At 38.8% G+C, this 22921-nt stretch overlaps 1 protein-coding gene across 4 annotated transcripts in view; it reads right to left on the bottom strand.

The window, feature by feature from the left end:
* UGP2 (UDP-glucose pyrophosphorylase 2) overlaps positions 1-19306 on the bottom strand; it is a 69031-nt gene extending 49725 nt beyond the window's left edge. For 2 of the 4 annotated variants that reach the window (XM_059187817.1, XM_059187821.1), the window contains exons 1-3: positions 18076-18401; positions 1227-1354; positions 285-392 (exon numbers count right to left, since the gene is read on the bottom strand). In XM_059187817.1, coding sequence (XP_059043800.1) covers positions 285-392; positions 1227-1354; positions 18076-18094 — 255 coding nt within the window. In that variant the 5' untranslated portion in view covers positions 18095-18401. Of the gene's footprint in view, positions 1-284; positions 393-1226; positions 1355-17751; positions 17830-18075; positions 18402-19062 lie in introns of those variants that run through there. The other 2 variants (XM_059187819.1, XM_059187820.1) reach the window with 2 other exon arrangements.
* Between the last annotated feature and the right edge of the window lie 3615 nt (positions 19307-22921).

Raw genomic sequence — 22921 nt, 5'->3', positions numbered from 1 at the left:
CTCTCTCTCTCTCAAATAAATAAAATCCCTAAGGAAAAAAAAAAGGTATGAGTTAGTATCATAGGGAGACTAGACTTTCCTAAGTCCTCTGCAGGACTATAAATATGGGACTAACAGAAGGGAAAGCAGTAGGTTATCTCTGTAGTTTTGGCATGAGAGAAGAGAACGCAAAGCAATTCCTGTCTATGTCTCAAGTGATGGTTCTTACCCACAGTACCTCAGCCCCAATTTAAACCCACATTTCAAATTAGCTTAAATTTTCCTAAATATTATCTAAAACTTACCGAATCTTCTGGAGGTCTCTGGATTTTTCCCCAATCCACAGAAGGTCCCTTTTCTTGTAGAAATCTATGAAATAGCTTCCGAAATCCATCAAGGTCTTTTTTGGTGTGCTATTAAAATAGAAGTTCTTGTTACAACTAGCAAAATGCTTGCTATTTAATAAATAAAAATACATATTATACATTTAAAACATCTTTCAATGAAATTCTTATACTATTAGAACATGAAGTAGAGCAGAGACTTTTCTAAATCCCCAACTTAAAAGTGAAGGAAAAAAGCTAACAGGAACCAGACTTAAAGAAATAGAAGCAAATCATCCTCCAAATCTCCCACCAGCATCACATAAACTGAACACCATTAGGTTCATGGAAATTTCAACTGGTTCCTACATTTATTCATCAGTATCTTTCACTGCCTCTTTAAATGAAAATTAATCTTTATCTAAAGAAAAAGGAACAAGACACATCTAAACTCAAAACATTAAGTACAAACAAATTTGAAAACGAAAAGGATGATCTATTGATTTATAAGCCGAAAAGGAAAAATAACTGTCTATGATGGGAAACCTCTATGATAGCTGACAAAGTAGCACGGTTCTATTAAAACTGGCTCTCTGGAAAAAGGCATGCAGCAGGATATATGGTTGATAAACTTCTCACAATTCTAACTAAATACTGGTATCCATTTTTCTACCCAATGATATTAGAATAGAACAAATAAAATTTTGTTTTGATTCTTAGACTTTAGAAACTTCCTAGAATTAAAAAAGAAAGGACAAAAGTTTAACAATGGGTAAATGCTAAAAATCCTTAATTGTTAAGCAATCCTTACTTTTTTTTATTGCTCTTATATTTTTGTGCTTATTTCAGGCTGGATAATTAATAGCAGCAATAGGAATTTAGTATATTGATGGATGGAAGCAAAAAACCCTGTGGAATCCTTACCTCAAACTCATGTGATGGTGCTGTGGTAAGTATTTTTTCTAGTTCTTTCTTCACAGATAATTCTAGCTCTTGTCGAATGACTTCTTGAAACTGAGAAGCACCATCTTGAGACATGGCTTTGCTAAGATCTTAAAAACATAAAAACACCAACAGAAAAATCAGACAGCCATCCAAACAGCTGGTAAGCTATAACTGATTTATTTCTAGTGCACCAGGAAATTAAAAGGGCTCAATCCTATGATCTCATCACCTTCTCAAAGGATTTCAGTAGTATCAACTAATTAAGACTATATAAGCAAATGGCCTCAAATTTGGCACCTATATGCATTCCTGGTATATCTGAAACACTAATAAACACTTTTAGGAAGCAGGGGCATGTGGGAATAAAAGGATTAATCTTCACTTGTTCATATAGTTCCATTCCATCTCTACTAATGTTTCCATCTTAGCCATCAAAGCTGGAGAAAAATGAGAAAATTGGAATAATGTTAGTAAGGGTCTATTTTACAGAACATCCCCCTTATGGAAGTACTGCCTCATAAGAGAACCAAAGGGGTTAGCAACTTCACGGAAGAAAAAAAAAATACCCTTCCCCCCAGGCCAGATGAAAAAATTAAGGAATTCTTAATTTCCAGTTTTACATCCCTTAAAGAATAACCCCTTAAAAGACACTGGCAACTAACTCCCAGGCGCCTCTGTCTATGGCATCAAAATTTTCACTTAAAAGGACACAGGGCTGCTTCCTCGTTTCTTGTCCTCAATTTCAGCCAAGACTTTACAGGCTTATCTGTGTCAGACAAGACTATAGGGGCTTTTGGCAAAGCTGGGAATCTCTCTGACAGGCAGATCTCACTAAAGATGGCTCACTAAAGGTGACAGAAATGCCTGATAGATGAAAACAAATAAAAATAGAAAAACATAGAAAAAGAAAACATCCCAAGCCTAAGTACCTTGGGAAGAAAATGCCAACATAGGTTGTTTTACATGCTTAGCTATCTAGATAGTAATTATGTTGTCTATTACTTATAAAATAAGGGATAATCAGACTATTGTTCACCTGTTCTTTTTCAATACCTAACTCAAACTTATTTTATAAATGTAGCTTTGAAGCTTATGTTCAAACATTTTGTGTGATAACAAGTCCTACAAACGTTAATTTAGCAGAATAGTTCAATAGAACTAAAAATAGGGGCACCTGGGTGGCTCAGTGGGTTAAGCCGCTGCCTTCGGCTCAGGTCACGATCTCAGGGTCCTGGGATCGAGTCCCGCATCGGGCTCTCTGCTCAGCGGGGAGCCTGCTTCCCTCTCTCTCTCTCTCTCTCTCTGCCTGCCTCTCTGCCTACTTGTGATCTCTCTCTGTCAAATAAATTTAAAAAAAAACAAACTAAACTAAAAATACTCCCTCCCACATACATAAATTTTTTTAAAGATTTATTTATTTTAGAGGTGAGATCGGGGGAGAGGTATAAGGAGAGGGAGAGGGAGAATCTCTGCATTAAAAAAAAAAAGATTTGGGACGCCTGGGTGGCTCAGTTGGCTGAGCAGCTGCCTTCGGCTCAGGTCATGATCCCAGCGTGCTGGGATCGAGTCCCACATCAGGCTCCTTGCTCGGCGGGGAGCCTGCTTCTCCCTCTGCCTCTGCCTGCCATTCTGTCTGCCTGTGCTTGCTCGCTCCCCCCTCTCTCTCTGATAAATAAGTAAAAAATCTTTAAAAAAAAAAAAATTATTTATTTATTTATTTATTTGTCACTCAGGCAGAGAGACAGAGAGAGGGAGCACAAGCAGGGGGAGCATCAGACAGAGGGAGAGGGAGAAGCAGGCTCCCTGCCGAGCAAGGAGACTCATGGGGGACTCGAACCCACGAGCCTGGGATCATGACCTGAGCTCATAGCAGATGCTTAAATGACTGAACCACCAAGGTGCCCCAGAGAGGGAGAATCTCAAGAAGACTATATCCTGAACGCAGAGCCAATTTAGGGCTCAATCCCAGGACCCTGAGATCACCTGAGCCGAAACCAAGAATCCCATGCTTAACTGACTGATCCAACCAAATGCCTCCAACATAAATTCTTCTATTTGTTATCTGGGCAGAAGAAAACATTTATACAGACAGAGTTAAAGCCAACATAATACTTTTAAGATACTTGTGAGAGCAGAAATTAGTAAATTAAGTAACTCTTAAAGCAGTTTATTTAATGTAGATAGCCTCTCCTCCCAAATACCTAAAATTGTTAACAAATGAGATATTTAACATCACTCTTCAAAAACTTTTTAAAATCCATGTTCTGTCATATTGAAATCCAACAGAGAAAAAAAAAAAAGAGGAAATCTGGTGACAGCATACAATCTAATTCTAGAATAGCCATTTTCTAACTGTGCTCTTTTTATAGGCATAAATCACAACACAACTAAGTTTATGACTCTAGTAAAACTTTTAAGTGACCCAAACAGTGGTCCATAAATAACTTCTTTTAGCTAAGAAACACAAGTGTTCCATAACCAATCTAAATGTATGTTTCCACTAGTAAGTAGCAACATTTCATTTGTAAAAATTCCTAACAATGGATGAGCACCTCTGCATAACTATGATAGATAGGTAAATAAAAAAATCCTGCAGAACATTTTAAACTAGAATTAACATGACATCAACTATACGGTTCATCCCTTGGCTGACTTAACTATAATTTAAAATTTGTCATAGTTTAAGTACCCCCCACCCTGCTGCCCCATATATACCTGGAATATCTCTCCTCCAATCTTTAACCCAACTCCTATATTTAAGAAATAATTCAGAAGAAAAATCTACTAAATATACAACATCTAAATTAAGGAACACATGAATTTTTTGATTCTGTGTCACAGATGGATTAAAATAGATCAAGAACTTTATAATGATTTTTTAAAAAGTTTTTGTTGGACTCAAAGACATCTACAGACTTGCTGCTTTGTTGAAGTGAGATTCTGAAAGCCAGCATTCCCAGTCCACATTCCTAAAAATTAGTGATGGAAACATTTAATTTATATTCTGGGCAAATGCCAAGATGAGATAACAATAAATGTAACTGCAAAGTTGAAAGATAATTATAGAAGCTGTTTGAGATTTGTCTACATGAGAACAGTAAAACAAAAACAAAAACAAAGATTGAACAATGAAAAAAAACCACCAAGCTTTAGAGACTTCCTCTACAGAACTGCATATCATTCTATATGATTTAAGGTCAAAACACACAAAACCCATCTCACAATCCTCCCTATCAAGCCAAGCTAAGAAAGGCTGGCTGAAAGACAAATTTAATGTTACATGTGGTATTTGCCAGCTGTAGGAAGTTCAACCTTAGGATACAGATTCAAAAAAACCCAGACACAGATTCAAACTCAAGTTGTAATAAATATCCCTAACCTTTACTCTTCCCATTTCTTTGATAGAGCACCAAATGCAAATACAGAACAATTTGTATTCTTCCCAGCCAATCTATAGATATGAACAGCTAATACAACAAAGAACATTAAAAGAACCTATCACATCTTCCACCCTATCCCACTGCTGTTTCCTTCCCTTTTCTCTGGGCAGTGCTACTACGAAGCTTTGTTTTTTAGGGAATGAAGAATAAAGAAGGCCTTTTAAGGATTGAAGTATATGCAAAATAATAATTTATGCTTAATCAAGAAAGGTGTCTATCTTAAACACCTGACACAGATTGGGAGGCACGGAGCTAGAAACCATTTCCCTTAGTGGCGACCTCCTTATCCATCCTGAATTTCTTTTCTTTTCTTTTCTTTTTTAAGATTTATTTATTTATTTGACAGACAGAGATCACAAGCAGGCAGAGAGGCAGGCAGAAAGAGAGAGGGAAGCAGGATCCCCGCCAAGCAGAGAGCCTGATGCGGAGCCCAATCCCAGGACCTTGGGACCATGACCTGAGCCAAAGGCAGAGGCCCAAACCCACGGAGCCACCCAGTCGCCCCTCCATCCTGAATTTCTAATAAATGTCTGGAACTTCTGGTAGGAAAAGAAGTACAGACCTCTAAAGCTTTCTTGGACTTAATATTCTCAGGTTGCCATTCTGGCAATGACAATCGTCTTTCTAATGGAAGGTCAATTAAAGAACCCCCAGAATAATGCAAGATTCCTAACCTCCCAAAATGTTTTATTCCTTCTCACTTCCTAGCAACAGAGAATTGCTCATCCTCAACCTTGGACAGAGAGTGGATTAGGAATCACATTCATTACTGAGGTGCCTGTGTGGCTTGGTCAATTAAGCGGCCAACTCTTGGTGCTGGCTCAGGTCATGGTATCGGGCTTGTGAGATATCTGCACTGAGCATGGAGCCTGCTTAGAACTCCCTCTCTATCTCTCACTAAGCCCGGACTTCCTCGACCCCCGCTTATGTACATCCACACACTAATTAATTAATTAAAATGAAAAAGAAGAGCTATGAAATTAAAAAAAATTTTCAGTGCCTTGGCCATAACTCAAAAAACATTTTTGAGATGAGAGGGAAGATTTTATCTACCCTCAACATTTTACAGATGAGGAAACTGAGGCTGAAATAGTTCATTAAGTTATCGAAGGTCATAGAACCAGCAAATGCTGGCGCTCAGAAGCAAAGCCAATTTATCTGAGTGCCATCCCACCACAGTGAGGTGGAAATACCCTGCTCATTTTTTCCTCCTAGTCTGATTCTCTTTAATCTTTGGCACAAAATCCAAAAATAACACTCCAAAAGCATTTTTATCAGAATGTCTTCTTAGACCCAATGGACTAGACAGGAAACTCCCTTCCACATGGGCTTACTAGGGTTGTCCTGGTTGACTTAATTATAACTAAGTCCATTTGGGATAGAACTGGCAGTACTTCTCTCTCTTTTTTTTTTTTTAAGAAGTTTTTCTGCCACCCCCATTTCCTAATTCTTCCTTGTTCAGAAGAACTAAAATTTCAACATCGTGGGCTTTCTCCTATCCAACTGGAGCCAAAAAAAAAAAAAAAAAAAGGGAAGAAGAAGATGATGAAAGAAAAAAAGGAAGAGGAAAGCAATAGAATTAAGAGGTGGAGACAATCTAACAAGTGATTGTTTACATGTTTCAGGTATTTCATTTCATCCATTTTATCAACTAAGAGGTATATATAATATCCTTCCCTGACATCTTGATACTGGCACAAACAAAACGAGTTCACATTCTTTTTTTTTTTCTTTAAGATTTTATTTATTTGACAGAGAGAGAGAGAGAGAGAGAGATCACAAGTAGGGGAGCCAGCAGGCAGAGAGAGAGGGAAAAGAAGGATCTCCACTGAGGAGGGAGCCCCATGCAGGGCTTGATCCCAGGACTCTGGGATCATGATCTGAGCTGAAGGCAGATGCTTAAATGACTGAGCCAGCCACATGCCCCACAGCTTCACATTCCTAAAGGAGAAAGCTAGTTTCACAATGCACAGGCTACAGAAAGACTATAGAAAGAATACCAAGAGCAACAAAGAGGTTAGGAGCTCTCCCCAGGCCACCTCCCCACCCACCACTAATTAGATTTATCAGTCCCAACCTTCCTTGGAAACTCACACTGAAAGGCACTCTAAGTCAGAGTATTAGGGAGCTAACTTAACTTTAAACCAGGAAATGACTTGTGAGCCAAGTATAGTAGTCTCCACTCATCCTCAACAGATATGTTCCAAGACTCTCAATGGATGGTCTGAAACTGCAGATAGTACCAAACTCCATATAAACTATGTTTTTTCCTATACCTACATAGCTATGATGAAGTTTAATCTATCATTTAGGCATAGTCCGAGATTAACAATAAGAAAATAGGATAATTGTACTGTAATAATATGTGAATGTGGTCTCAAAATATTGTGTTGTACTCAGCCTTCTTTTGACTTTGTGAGAAGATAAAATGCCTCCATGATGAGATGAAGTGAGGTAAATGATAGAGGCATTGACACAGCATTAGGCTAGTGCAGGCATACTTCTTTTTATTGATCTTTGCAGATACTGCCCCCCTACCTTTTTTTTTTTTTTTTTTTTTTTACAAAATGAAGATCTGTGGTAACCCTGCATTGAGCAAGTCTATCAGCACCATTTTTTCAGTGACATTTGCTCACTTGTGTCTGTGTGTCACATTTTGGTACGCTCACAATATTTCAAACTTTTTCATTATTATCTTTGTTACAGTGATCTGTAACCAGTGATTACAACTTGCTGAAAATGCAGATGATGGTTAGCATTTTTCAGCAATAAAATATTTTTAATTCAGGTATGTATATTTTTTAGACATAATGCTACTGCACACTACAGTATAGTATAGTACAGTATAGTATAAATGTAACTTTTAAATGTACCAGGAAACAAGAAAAAAAATTCCATTGGCTTTCCTTTTATTGCAATATTTTCTTTATTGCTGTGGTTCAGAACTAGACCTGAAATATCTCTCTGGTTTGTCTCTATTGACCTTCTGACAGTATGTCAGGAGAAGACCATCCGCTTCTAGACCTCAGTTGAGGTAAGTGAAAGCAGGTAAGAGGGGACTACTGTAAGTTTAAAAACTCTAAGAATGTACTGGTAACTAGAAATATCCATGGATAAAGTTGAGGACATATACTGACTAGATTTATGACCAATTAAAGCTAACCATCGTCTTTTGGATTCTCACTGTAGTTGTTAATCTCAGTTATTTGTGACTATTCCCCCTAGAAAAGTTTTTCTTCTTTGGATTCCATTACCCGATAATATGCTACATCTTCTCCTACCTCTGTGACCAGGCCTCAATTTCCATAACTGACTCTTTCTTCTCCTACTCCCTGAATTTCCTAAGATTCTGTCCCCAGACCACTCTTCCCCTCAATTATGACCTACCAGTCTCATTATTGATAATCCCCAAATATGTGCCTTGCATCCTGATCTTTTTTCCTGAGCTCCAGATTCACATTCCCTACAGCCTTCTAGGCATTTTCCACCTGGACACTCAAGTTGGGTACTTCAAACTCAACATGTCCAAATCATCTAAACCAAATACACCTCCCTGCTCTACATGATATGAACATTCTCCTAGTCAGTGCTAGGTGACCTGTAAACCTCAGCACAGTTGACTCTTTCCTTCCTTCCCTTCACATAACATCAATCCAATACTATATACTTCAATTGCCACAATTCCATTCATTGCTTTTCATTCCCACTGCTGCTACTTTAACCTCTCTCATTTCAATCTCCTGGTTATGATGACAGCATCTTTCTAACTAGTCTGCCCATATGTCACTCTAATCTGGTAGTACCAAGCAGAATGGATTGGTCTCCCTAAACTGCAACCCCAATCATATCACTTCTTCACTGATGGGATTTGTATTTGCGATAAACAAATACAAATTCCTTAACCAGACCGGTCTTAAAAGCCAAGCCGAAGTACCTTTTTGATTAGCCAAAGTTAATGAAAGGGCTAGAGCAGAATGCCTAAAGGTTGCAATTTCTTAGTTCGTTTGTGATATCTTAATAGTGCTTCTAGGGGCGCCTGGGTGGCTCAGTGGGTTAGAGCCTCTGCCTTCGGCTCAGGTCATGATCCCAGGGTCCTGGGATCGAGCCCCACATCGGGCTGTCCGCTCCGCGGAGAGCCTGCTTCCTCCTCTCTCTCTTTCTGCCTGCCCCTCTGCCTACTTGTGATCTCTGTCTGTCAAATAAATAAATAAATAAAATCTTTAAAAAAAAAAAATAGTGCTTCTAAAACTTTACTGTGCACACAAATCACCTGGAGGCCTTGTTAAAAGAAAAAATGAAAAAAGAAGAAAACAGAGTTGAATCTGTAGATTTTCCCTCATGATTTTTTCGGCGCATCCATTCATTGCTTTGAGCCCCTGGAGAGGTCAACGCAAGCATCGTTCCCTTTGTTTATAACTGAGTTTAATGGCAGTCGTATTCACTTTATCATTCAAATAAACAGCCTTCTGAAACTAAACAAAACAAAACAAAACATAGATTCCTGGGCAAGCTCCCAGGATTCTAACTCTGGTAGGTCTGGTGGGGGGTAAATATGCATTTCTAATAAGTGAATGCTACCTGTATTGCTTTGAGTAGCTCTGATATAGACTATACTCCACTTAATACACTTGAAGCAGCCATGCACATCGTTCTTTTCCAGAGACAATGCTATTCTGTCACCTATTGTCTGCCCTAAGGCCACATGCTTTGGAGATGGCTCCAGGCCCAGATTGGTCTAAAGCCTTTCCAGAGATTGGTTTAAGCATGAAACATAATATGATTCTGGTCAGTGAGTCACGAGGGTATAGTTTGCCAAAGAATTTAGGAGAAAGGTGCTCCTGACTGAAAAAAGACACATGGAAAAAATATTATCTTTTCCACCCCTGGATATATGTGCCCAACCCTTCACCTCCCATTTCTTCTGCCATTTAGTGACCTTACAGGAAGCTAACCTAAGAATGAGAAAGCTAGGCTAAGAAAGCAGAGGAGAAGGAGGGAAAGACTGATACATTCTTTATATTCAATTAGCCAACTCTGGAACATCCCACTTCAAGATTCATGTGATGGAAGTCCCTCATTTTTTTAAACCAACTATGTTTGTACTTTTCTGTTCCATGAAATTAAAAGCATTCTATTTATTGTAAGATTCTTCCAAAACACACATCTCAAGTGTCGTTCAACATATTGAGAGCAGGGTACACAGAAATGAGGAGGAAAAAATTAGAAATTAGTGGCCCAGCATGAATGCCACAATCATGAGAAAGCATCTCAGACTCTAAGAAACTTCCCCAAGGGCTCAAACTCTGTGATCTTGAGTAGCTTCTGCTATTTTGAGGGTGATCTGTGTTCTAGGTGGTAGCTTCTGAACATGCAAAGAGGCCCTCCTTCTATCACAACTCCTTTAATGGAAGGGTTTTAATCACTCCTGCCTCTCTACTATACCAAACAGCCCCTAAAGTTTAACTCTTTGCTCAGATGTCTGTCTGCAAAACTTCAAAGGCACTAGCTATGAAAAATTTTTTCCCAGCACCTACTTCAGCACCTGACACACTGCAGACACCTCATAATATGTAAATAAGAGATCAAGATTTATATTTTCATATTAGTGGCTTGAGCAGCCACTAATATATATCATTTGTCAGAATTCAGTTTAAATGTAATCTCCTCCTGAATATCTTTCTAAACCAAGCATGGTTGCCCACTACATGCTCACAAGATAAATTCGTCTATTTCACCTTTATAACACCATGCTTTTTAAAGTTTATTCAATGTCTATCTTTCCCAACAAGTTATAATCTCTGTAGGAATATATCATGTGTATTTTGCTCAGGCTATATTCCCACTGCCTAACACAGAGCGAGAAACATAGTAAATATTCAAGTAATGTTTATTAAATAAATGAGTAAAAGCCCATTATGATACTGCTATGTGGTAGAAATACATTAAGAAGGTAGACTCCAGTCTAGTGAAGGTAGAGTCTGATAAGGCCAAACAAAAAGTATTCAAGAACCAGGAATTATGGTCATGGGAAAGCACGGCTAAGCAAAATGTGGATTGTGTCTTGAGTTCTTGAAGTCCCCAAGACTTCTTAAAAAGAAGCTGATTTATCAGTCAGTTATCACGTATGTTATCAAACTTCTAGCCAATTTCATACTTATAGCCAATCTAGACAAAATGTTTCTTTCCAATCTTTATTATCTTATATAAATGTTAGCATAATGTTTTCACTAGCTTTAAAGATTAAATAAAATTGGGCAATTTATATATTTAGATTTAGCTTATTTAGTATGAATATAGTCCAGGTCATTCAATCACAATTAAAATCAATTAGTTGATTTTAAATCAATTAATTATTTCAGACTCCAAACCACAGTATGATTATTTACATTTACATAGTTTTTTTTTTTTTTTAATATGTATTTGTTTTTAGAAAGAGAAAGCATGATGGAGATGGGTGCTGATATTCTCAAGCAGATTCCCTGCAGAGCGTGGAGACTAAAGTAAGCCTCAGATCTCAGGACCCAGAGATCATGACCTTGAGGTCATGACCTGAGTTAAAACCAAGAGTCAGCCCCTTAACCCACTGAGCCACCCAGACACCCCTACATTTACAGATTTTTTAATGACTCAGTTTTCTACACATATTAATGCTTAATAAATGTTTTCTGGTAAAGATAAAAAGTACCAGTTTTCTGAGAACTGTTCTAGCACTGAATATGCAGGGCTATTTGCTAAAATAAATTTTTGCGAATGTAAAAGACTGTTTTTAACTGTTAGAATTTACACATAAACCAGATTTCTCATTAATAATTAAGAGTAACTCTGCTCTCTACAACAGAGTAGCTCTTAAAAATCTTAAGAGACAAAAAAGAAAATACTGCTTCTGAAAAACAGAACTTTCAGAAGAGATGTGTCAACTTGTTAAATAATATTACCTTGCATTAAGTTTAACAGATACAAGAAGGCATGTGCCAAGAGACCTAGAATACTCATTTGTTGAGAGGAAGAAAAAGAGATACAATATAAACTCATCATCATCAAGCACAAAAAATTACTTGGCAGGCTTGCCCTGTAATTTGATGTATGTACATTTAGATAAAACTAGGATTCTAAGCTTGGAAAAGCTTTAAGGTCAGTGAGTCCTCTTCCCTTATCTTGAGATGAAACAGGGCCCCAGAGATGCTGACTTGCCTAAGGACACGGTAGCAGTGCCAAGCTGGAATCTAAACCCTGGTGCCCTGCTTCTCCTTCCTGCAGGAAGGTCTCCCCTTTCTTGGTTACAGTGCTTTTACATACACCTCCAGGAGTATGCCTGAATGAAAACATGCAAAAATCAAACTATGTCTACAATGTAAGGTTATTAGGTGAGGTTAAAACTACACACCAGAATAAGCATCCTTTTATGCTCTTCACCTTTTCCCTCTATACTGTTTGTTTTCTGGGCAATGAAAAATCGAAGAAAGTTTTTATGCACGCTCTAAATATTTTATTACCAAGGCCAAGCATTTTATCACTGGCATAAGTGAACCTAAAACAGTGCATAGAACTGTGTTATTTCATTTTCCTGCACTCTTTTTCTCCAAGTTTTAAAATTCTAGGCAGGGCTTAAACATAAATGAAACATCACATCAGCCTTTGCCAGGGCAGCAACCAGAGGAAAGCAAACTCCAAACAACTTGTCTGCAGGCCTTTGTGGCCAAGGAGCAATGGAGTTATTGTTAAAGGGAATATCCCCTAGGAGAGTATTTTCAACACTTTGGTGATTATTAAAAAGTGGACTAAGCATAATATGACTATCTCATGTACATGATTACAATGAATAATTCTTTTTTTAAAGATATAAGTGAAATCACAGAAAAACAGGGAACTCTCTTGATTTGCATAGGAAAAATAAATATCTAGAAATGTTAGAAAACAAAACATTTTGTTGTTTATCTAAGTTAAACTAAGACAACATAGCCATTTTCTCCTTGGTTCTCAGAAATAACCCTTAATTGTCAAAATGGTTTGGGGGCACAATCGATTTCAACTGGCAATGACTGAGAAAATAAAACAGCAGGACTTTCGGCAGAGGCAGAAATTGAGTCCTAAACAATTCCTTTGCAACAAACTAAGGAGAGGTCTGCATCACCAATAACTGGGAAACAGCTTTGAAATGGAGTCTTATCCCCTTTCTCACACCTAAGCCCTGTCAAATGCATAGAGTTTAATTTTCTTTTGATGGCTTTCTTTTGATGGCTTGGCAAGCCAACTTTCAAAGACTATAAAAGTTATTAATAGAAAAATGCATGCCTGGTGGAAGAATTTTAAAAGCCTAAGACATATGGCTTCAATTAATTGTCATTGTGTCTGGAACAATCTATTAAATCACCCAAGACGAATTCATCCACAATGCAAACACTATTATACCAAGTACAAAATACAAGTTTAGAAAAGAAAACAGGGATACAAGTCTTTAGAAAAAGCTAACCTTCTAAAGAGATCCCAACCAATCAAATTGGTAGTTAAATGAATCATACTTCCTCATTCACTAAATCCAAAATCCTAGAGGATCTCTCTCAAATTTTATTCTAATAATGCTAGGACTTTCTCCAGTGGCATAAATTCTGGATATCAAGAGAAATCACATTATAGAAACTTAGTACAGTCAACTCTTAATTTTTCATTTTTTACAGATAATCCAGAGCTAGTTTGATTTTTAAATATTTATTTGTATTAACTTTTTAGTAATGGCTATATCTTTCTTTCTGAGAACTCATAAAATTACCAAATACAATTTGGTGGAAAATAGAAAACCACAGTATATTTATTATTCTTTTGCCTACAGCACTTTCGTTATTAGGCCAACGAATGTTCCTTATACAAATTAAGTATTTTATTTTATTATTTTAATTATTTAATTTTATTTGAAATTTTTAAAAATTTATTTTAAAGTTATTTTAAAGTTACAATTCATAAATATTACAATTTTCTATGAAGAAAAAATAACACAGAGAAAGGTCTCTGTGTAGCAGTATCACAAGAAAACACTTACTGTTCAAACTTAACAGTTCAGTGTAATTTCCTTGTAAAAGTTATTTTTCAATTTATCTTCAGAATATTAAAATGGCACTTCCAAGAAGTATACCAGTTAAGATTTCTTATTTCTCTGATGTTCCCTATTAATTTCTTTTCTCAGTAGGCTTTCATAAATGAAAATCATCTTACTAGAAGAAACACCCAGTTATCAAGAACAAAGGCAATTTAACCATAGAGATTACCAAGTCCATGGTGGAAAACAAAGTTTTCATCAGCTCAACTATTCTGAGTTTCTTTTAATTTTCCATTTAACTGTGATTCTAATTTAACTAAGTTCTCCTCCTTATAGCAACATAATGAATCCCAAGCCATGTCTTCAAAAAATGAGGAGTGTGCCTTAGTCATTGCTTTGCCCCCTTTACTACTGTCTGAAATCCATGTCACAATCCTCCTGGGCTAAAAGCATCCTAGTCATCTAAATAATCAGCAAAAAGCTAAATTTAGTTTGAGGTTTTGAGAAGAAGCAGGCCAAGGCCAGCCTCCATAATCAGGCCCCAGAATACATCTCATCCCTATACTCATCTGAGACCCCTTCAGTTAAAATTAGCTCAGCTAATCCTCCTTGGTTAGCTGCCATCTACCAAACAGGAATAACCACAAAAAAAAAAAGAGTCATAAGGAGAGAATTCCAACAAATGGGAAAGTCAATGGGCCTCAAATATTTTTTAAGTGACACAGAGACACTCAAATACCTTCCCCTAAAATACAAATACCTCCTCAATTTAAGAATATTAAGGGACATTTTTATATGATTTAGATAAATAATGGCCTATTAAAAAGGTTCAAAAAAAAGTTCCTCTAATATTATAGTATAAGCACATAACATGATCATAGTTGGCTAGATGACAATATTTCCTGCACCATTTATAAATTTCAAATCATGTGGAGAGAGATTATCCCATAGCTCTCAGAACTTTTATAAAAAGCAGAATCCCAAATGGCACCCATTGATAGAGCTGGCAAAAAGTCACATCAGCTGAAGACCCCTAGTACCTCCAACTGTGAGAGGGCGTCCCTTCTCCCTCAGCTAGTACTCACATTTATTTAGAATAATTGGGGCTCTGCAACAACCCCTAGAGTGAAGAAAACTAGCAAATGGGAAGTAATTTCACAGGTGTAGGCTGAAGGTAACCTGAGGGCAGAATACAACAGGTAGGCAATTATATCCTAGATCTAGGAAAGAAGAGTCTTCCTAAAAAAAAGGTATTTAAGTGCCTGAGGAATATAGACTTAGGAGATGCCCAAAGAAAGCTAAACCTTCTTTTGGACAAGGAATATACACTGAGAGTGCCCCTGCCTATCAACATTAAGCAGTTTTAGTAACTGAATATTTCTACCTAATGACTTACTGGTCCCAGTGCTTGAGACTGGAGACACCCAGCTTTCTACAAAGCGCTTTGCCTAGCTTTGGGAGAAGAGATTCAAGCCAAGTATAGCAACCCCAAATCTTGTCCAGGCAATCAAAAACACGTGCACACAACACACAGGTATAATACCTAGATGTTCTGAATTTCAAATGCCCACTATAAGGGATACCCATGAAATTTCAATACAGTGTATTGCACATTGTAAGCACTCAAAAACTGTTTTTGTTGACTGGACTAAAACAAAAACTGTCACCAACTATGTATTCACATCACCATTCAAGGTTCCCCCCTCCGACCCCTGCACTCCCCCCCCCCAAATATATCAACTCCCAAGTGCTAGGGGACTAGACACCAAACTAGAATAGGAAAATAAAAAACTGTCATATCTGCCTTGTTCTATTTACTTCTGTTGATGACATGTGGTTATACTTATGGTTGCAATGCTATCTGTATGGCCACCATCATTTTAAGAAAGAAATGGAAAACTCACTGGCCATTTAGTATGTGACTAGGGCATTCACATAATTCATCTCATTTCAGCTTCTCAATAACCCTGTGACAAAGCATTAGTACTCAATATTTAAATAAGTAGAAACTGAGGTTCAGAAAAGTTATGTATCTAAAATCTCCTGTTATCAGGATTCAAACCTAAATCCAAATGCTTCTATCTTTATAACATTTATGTAATCTAAGTGGTATTATTAAAAAAAAAAAAAAACTGAAAATAAAAATGTAGGCTAACCTAAAAATATATATATAAAAAATGCTGAGTTTCTCATTTGTCATCTGTGTCAAATTCTTTTGGAGCATCCACCACTTCAAGACACTGTATTTCCCCCAGAGATATAATATTATCTTTGCCCACAGGAAATTGACAGTCTACTTGGAGAAACAAGCCATTTGGGTAACGTTTTAATGTGAAAAGCAACAAAAGGTATTAGAAACGACAAGGATTTTAGACACACATATATATGAATTTCAATGCTTACCAGCTGTAAACTTTGGACAAGATACGTAAATTTCCTCAGCTGTAAGGGCATGAAAAAAATCTACCTCTTAGGGGCGTATGGGTGGCTCAGTGGGTTAAAGCCTCTGCCTTTAGCTCAGGTCATGATCCCATGGTCCTGGGATCAAGCCCCACATCGAGCCCCACATAGGGCTCTCTGCTCAGTGGAGAGCCTTCTTCCCCCCATCTCTCTCTCTGCCTGCCTCTCTGCCTACTTGTGATCTCTGTCTGTCAAATAAATAAATAAGATCTTAAAAAAAAAACTTAGGGGTTTTGTGAAGCTTTAATGAAACATGTGAAAACAGAGGCCTAGTATTTGTTAAATCTTTCTTCTATAGCATAAGCTAACTGTCCATGATTAGAAATATCAGTAAGTGATACAGCAAAGATTAAACAATTTCATCTGGTACAAAAAACACTCCAAGACAAAAACCCAAAAATTATACTTGAAAACTGATCTGTGGAGACAGCTGAATCATTAGCCAATTATACAATTAGGGCTATCAATTAGGGTTATCAACAGCAGCAGAGTTAATTGAACATACAGAGGGTTTACACCTAAGAACAAAATTTAAACAATGACAAACAGGAACATAATCATGTCAAATTTGGAGGGGAGGGGTATCATCTTTTTCTGCAAAACTGCTAATTTAAAAGGAAAACTACCAAGTGACTTGTCCAGTTTTCCCTAGCATATTCTTGCCAAAAGAAGCTTTGTTAATTTCGTTGTTGCTATTACAAAACCAGCAAATTAAGTTACCTCGTTTTTCCATTCTTGACTAAGACATTTCTTCAATCAGAATATAAAAAGCCTCTCTCACCACAAAGAAGTTAAAACATGAATTTGAAAGTCTAATGGCAAGTGACATTTCTGAGTGTAGTGCTAAAGGAGGCAGGCAAAAGTATCCCATCTGTTTCCATATTAAGACAGGCAAATACTCAATCTATTATACAAAACTCAAAGAAGAGTTAATAAAATGATATAAAACATACTAGAGCATTTTTATTCCTAGGGTCTCATAATGGCCATAACTGACCATTTTTTATTTAAAGTACATCTGTTGAGAATCACATTAAGTGGTTGTGAACTTTCACTAGCTGTGTGTTCATCAAGATAGTTGAAGCTTTTACAATGTGGGGTCTGCAAGCAACGGATTTACTTGCATACAAGAAGCAAATCCTATGCTAAATATCAGTGAGTGACAGATTTAAAGTAGCACCAATTTCAATGTGTACAACCAACACACACAGACATACAAGCAATGTTAATAATTAACTCAGTTCAGAGGCATTCGCTAACCCTTTTTTAAGACATGTACAATTTAGAGGGCAATTTCCAAGATTCAAAGAAACCTTAATAATCCTTCCAGATTTCAAAGAAGAAGGAAATAAACAGCAATGCAGCAAAGTCATTTCTCTTGCTGAAATGACCTCTAGCTTCTACAAGATACTCCCGGTTTCGCAATAACTGAATCTGAGACTCCAACCACGTACACACAAACGAAGTAGAAACAGAGAACACTAAAGCTTCCCCAACAGTCCTGGCAAAACCTATCTACCTTCCCTCAGCCCCCCCCCCCAGTTCCCCTTCCCGTTGTCGCACACATGGTTACCTTGACTTCCACCAGTAAAAGAGAACAGGGGTTAATCAGCAGGCAAAATCCTGTTTTATCATTATTTACAGCTACTACCCTAGCGAGCCAGAGTGCTACTAACCTGATTTCAGGGAGGCAGAACTAAACCCGGCAGAACACAGGAGTATAAATTATACGTATCCGAAATGCCAACCCAGCAGCTCAAAGCCGCTCAAATGTCAATTTAAGGAAAAGCGTTTCGCAAATGGTATCTCAAATGAACATTTCTACTTCCACCCACCTCCCGACTGAAGCAACCCAGGAAGAAAAAAAAAAAAAAAAAAAAAAAAAAAGGTGTCTTACCTTGTACATATCTCGACATTTTAGGGATTTATTAAAATACTCTGGTGTGTGTGTGTGTGTGTGTATAAATTTCTAGAGAAGCCACGCTATAGGGCAAGTCTCTCTTCCTCCCTTACTTTAACAACCGACGTGTTCTTTCTCCTCTTCCTATATTTAATCCCTTAAGGGAGTAATTATTCAAAGCTATTAAAACTGCCTAAAAACAAACAAACAAATAAACAAACAAAAAAACAAACAGGAAAACCTCCTCCACTTCCAAAAAGAAAGGAACTTAGTGTGACTGAGTCTGCTTAGAACTCCTGTCTACACTGCGCTCCTGACACAAACCAGGGCCAACTGGAGACTCCCGGAAAAGGTAAAATCACACGAACTTAAATTTCATCAATGAAAGAGGAGGATCTACAACGGCTATTTCACCGCCGCCCCCCCCCCCACCGGGTCCCCACGCCCTCCTGGGCTGGACGGCAGCAGACACTGGCCGGCCGCACCCCCCATCCCCTCCCCCTCGCTGCCGTCCAGCCTCGGGCCAGTTCCCCGGGAAACCTCGGTCAGCAGCTGCCAGCGCCCAAGCAGGACGCGGGAGGCGGGTGAGGTCGGCAAAGAGGGGCAATGCAACCATTTTTACTAGCCTGTAAACACCCTAGGACTAGGAGGCGGCAAGAATTCCGCGCGTCCGCCGGCGGACCGAGGCCTCCAGCTCGCCCCCTTCCAGCAGCGAGTGGCGAAATCCTGCCGTGGCTTGTTCTCGGGAGGGGCCGAAGGCCATATCGCCCCTCACCCGCAGCAAACAGTAAGGGTCCATCCGCGAGGGGAGAACCCGCATGCCGCCCCAAGCCCGAGGCGTGCGGGACGGCCCAAATTGGGCCTCCCGGGCCACACAGCGGGTCGCGGAAAGGAAATTTACACATTTCCCAGAAAGAAACACACAGCCTAAGGGGTCTGGAGAAGCCCGTCCTCGCCTTTCTCCAATCCGCCACCGAGACCCACCTTCCGCTTCTTTAGCAGCTGAGAAATTGGGGGCGTTTATGGCGTCCCGGGAGAAGGATCGCAGGCTGAGAGAATGTCACCTCTGAGGCACCTTTCTCTCTCCCCCTTCTCCCCTCACACATGCACAACTTTAACTCCTCTCCCGCGGTCACAGCCCAGCTGCAGACCCCCTGCGCCCACCTGGCTACCGGTTTCTGACACCCCCAAACCCCCACTTTCTCCCAAACGCCTCCCCTCCCCCCCCCCATTTGGAGCAGCCCCCCTCAATGCGGAAATGTCCCCGCGGCTCATACAGACAAGAACAACTACCAGTCAGGAGTCGAGGCGGATGCAGGGCCTGACCAATGAGACGCGCGGAGGTGGCAGGGGGCGGGACGTCTGCGGCCAGAGTGAGCCCCGCGGAGGTGGTCACTGAGTGAGACCCTGGGAGCCGCCTGTGGAGGTCGTGCCTACGGTGGCGGGGAAGGGGTGTTTCACCAGTAAAATACCTAGTCTTCTGCAGATACTTTAGCAAGGGAGAGACCCTGAAGCACGAGCGGGTTTTTTTGTAGTCCGTAAAAATATTCTGATTTACCAGGGATTGAGGATAGATACCTAAGCGGCGGATAGAGCCAGAACGCCCTAGGCCCTTCTCAGGAAATGCAAATTTTTACTCACTACTCCTGGTCTAGGGAGGCTGAAGAGGCAGGAAGGACTAAGCAGTGGGATATTTGGAGCCCACTAACAGAAGAAGGGATTTAGGGCGTCGAAAAAAGTGCCAGGTAAAGGCTCCACCACTAGAACCAACACCGCCAGTACCTAATCCCATAGAGACTTCTGCTGTGATAGGCATTTACTTTTCTGATCAAAGCGGAAATGGATGTTACCCCTCGAGATGCTTACCTTTAATATTCTTGAAGTCCAGAAGGAAGGAGATGTTCAAAGAACGCTGGCAGTGGTGTGGGAACGGCAAGAGGGCCAGCCCAGCGCCCGCTAACTCACACCTGGTATTGCCAACACCTCTAAGATTCAATGGGCGTATCTCAGGCTTCCCTTCATGACTCAGTCAGCCTGCTTCAGGACCCGTGAATTGAGAGTGCTCTCTTAGGGACCGCCAACAAACCATGTAATTCTAGGAGTTTGAGGCTTTGGACAACACTAATCAAGGTAAAGTGAGAATTGTTTAATGATTCCTCTCTAAACAAAGTTTAATTATTTAGTGCCACATAGTCATATGGAAACATTATTAGATAAGTAACATAGAAAAGGCAAGTGATTTGTCATGCTAGAGGGTAACAGTCCTGGGTACTATATTTCTTTTGTGAAATCCAAAAAGACTGACCTCCCTGCTATAAAACTAACTTCCCCAAATAAAACCAAAAAATGTCTAAAACCCAGATATCTAAATTTTAATGGAGACACAATCTTAATCAGAATCTCTGCCTCCTTTGTGTGATGTAGAGAAATTCGAGCAGCATTAAATAGTATTTATTGATCAGCACTAACACCAAAATAAGATGCCACCAAAACATTGGGACCCATAGGTTGCTTAGCCTGCAAAAGATAAAGGGCAATGAAGAGTCTTTAATTTATACAAGGTTTTTTGTAAGTAAGATGATCTGTTATTTTCTACCTTTACAGAAGGTTAAGGGAGAGGAAGTGAGTTTTAATTGCAGCAAGAGCATTTTGTAATAGGTAAGAATGACATTTTGATTTATGAGTGATTAAATATTGAGATATAGTACCAAAGGATGTTGTACATTTGCTGCCTCAAGAAATCTCCAAAAAGTATCTGTCTTCAACGGTTGAGTCTGTAAGTGCCCAGAGACTGGCTCTTAGAGAAGTAGCATGCTAGAAGCTATATTCCTGGATGTTATTTTCAAATGGTGCCCTGTAAAATGGAATTTCTTTATATAGTGATTTAAACTTAAGTTTTGAGCCCCCAAACATTTTGTAAAAGCCTCCCACTTCTTCAGAGCCACTAGAAACAACCTCACTTGGCAGATAACATGGGGATAGGGAAAGAAGGTCATGGCAGTAAAGCACTTTCAATTTTGCTTAGAAGGCAATTGCCTATCTCTATTTATTTATATATCTTAATACCTGAAAAAGTCACTTTCTCTGGTGTGTGTGTGTGTGTGTGTGTGTGTGTATTTAATCCTTTTTTTCAGGATAACGCTACTGTGGAATTTCCCTTCAAGTTGCATGGTGTTGATATATCTATCATTAGAAATCTGTAACATGGATAGATACATTTACAGATTAAACCTTTGCAGAAACTTGGGGGAGGTGTCTAAAGGAGGATGAGGATGTGGGCCTGGGAAGGACTGTGTATATAGGGGTAAGGTGGAATGAGATGGCTTTTTAGATTTAGTGCTTGGCACAGTGACTGGTATATAGCAAGCATTCAGTAAATGTGTACTGAACGACCAGTTTGGTGCCACCAGTAAATAAGATTTTTTAAATTTGAGGGGCACCTGGGTGGCTCAGTCAGTTAAGCATCTACCTTTGACTCAGGTCATGATCCTGGAGTCCCAGGATCAAGCCCTGCATTGGGTTCCCTGCTCAGCGAGGAGTCTGCTTCTCCCTCTCCCTCTGTCCCTACCCCCAACCCTGTTCATGTTCTCTCTCTTTTACTCTCTCTCTCAAATAAAGAATTTTTTTTTTTAAAAAAAGAGGTTTTAAAATTTAATTTCTATTTAGAGGTAATGAATTTTTAAGTTTTAGACATTTCTACCTAGAATGTGAACTTGGGCCAGAGTGTAAGACTAATACCAGCAAATGCAATGTCCTGATGACTTTACAGTAAGTTTTGCTAACTCCTAACATGAATACTATCCAATAAGATGTGGTTTAGAAATGGCTAAAGTATGAAATATGTGTACAGACCAGCAATGTGTGTGGTCTTTTTTTTTTTTTTTTCCCCTTGTCTATCCTCCTTCCATCCCCTACGCACAAGAAAATAAAGCAAGGCAGTTTTGGAGAACATGTCAGAGACATAAAAATTTTTGTGTCCTGCCCCAAGTGTTTAGCCAAGAAACCAGGCTACAATTATACACTAGACTGTTGCGCACATTCAATATTGGCTCCCATCTGTACCAATCTAAATTCTAGGCCACCCACGTGAAAAAGGAAAAAGGGACCACTGTTAGAAATTGCCAGTTACTGCCTAGATCTATCAATAGGGCATTTTTGAGTCAAGAAGTAACCAAATAGGGTTAACTGGAAAATGATATCAAACAATATCTGCGAGACAAAGTACTAATGAATGAGTAGTCTAAAAACATGAATGGTGTTTCCAGTTACTTGAGGAAGAGAAAGACTGCATTCTTTCCTGTTGCCAACACCCTGTTAATGAATCAGGAAGTTTGTTGAAACAAGTTGTGAATTTAAATTATGACATATCCTTCCATTTATTCATAGTATGATTTTTAAATTGCATTTGCAGATTATTTAAGTTTTCTATCACAACAGTAACAATCATTTTAAATAACTATGATGCTTTAAAAAACAGTTGTCTCACATTACAGATAATTATCTAAGAGTTTATTAGAGTTGATAAATCTAAGTAGTTTTAAAAGTCATCAGGCCCAGAAGAATGCAGTTGAACTGCAACATGCATTATCTTGTTCTCATTTATCAATAATTTCCCTCTAGATTCTCCTTTGAAAGTTGCATAGGGGGCAAGTCCTTACTGTGTTGTCTCCTGTTTCTCCTGTTCTGCAAGTTGCCTATAGGAGAGTGTTGGTGAGAAATGGTGATGCCCATGAAGTTGTATCTCATTCATGTGCCAAACTGCATCTCCACATCCCCCCTTGTTGATAGAGGCAGAGGAGTCATTTCCTTTAATGAGTAGATAGCCATAAAACAACAAACAAAC

This window comes from Mustela lutreola, chromosome 9 (genome assembly GCF_030435805.1).
Source record: "Mustela lutreola isolate mMusLut2 chromosome 9, mMusLut2.pri, whole genome shotgun sequence".
Classification (NCBI taxonomy): domain Eukaryota; kingdom Metazoa; phylum Chordata; class Mammalia; order Carnivora; family Mustelidae; genus Mustela; species Mustela lutreola.
Note: the sequence above shows the minus strand (reverse complement) of the source record. Positions and strands in the feature narration are given on the sequence as shown.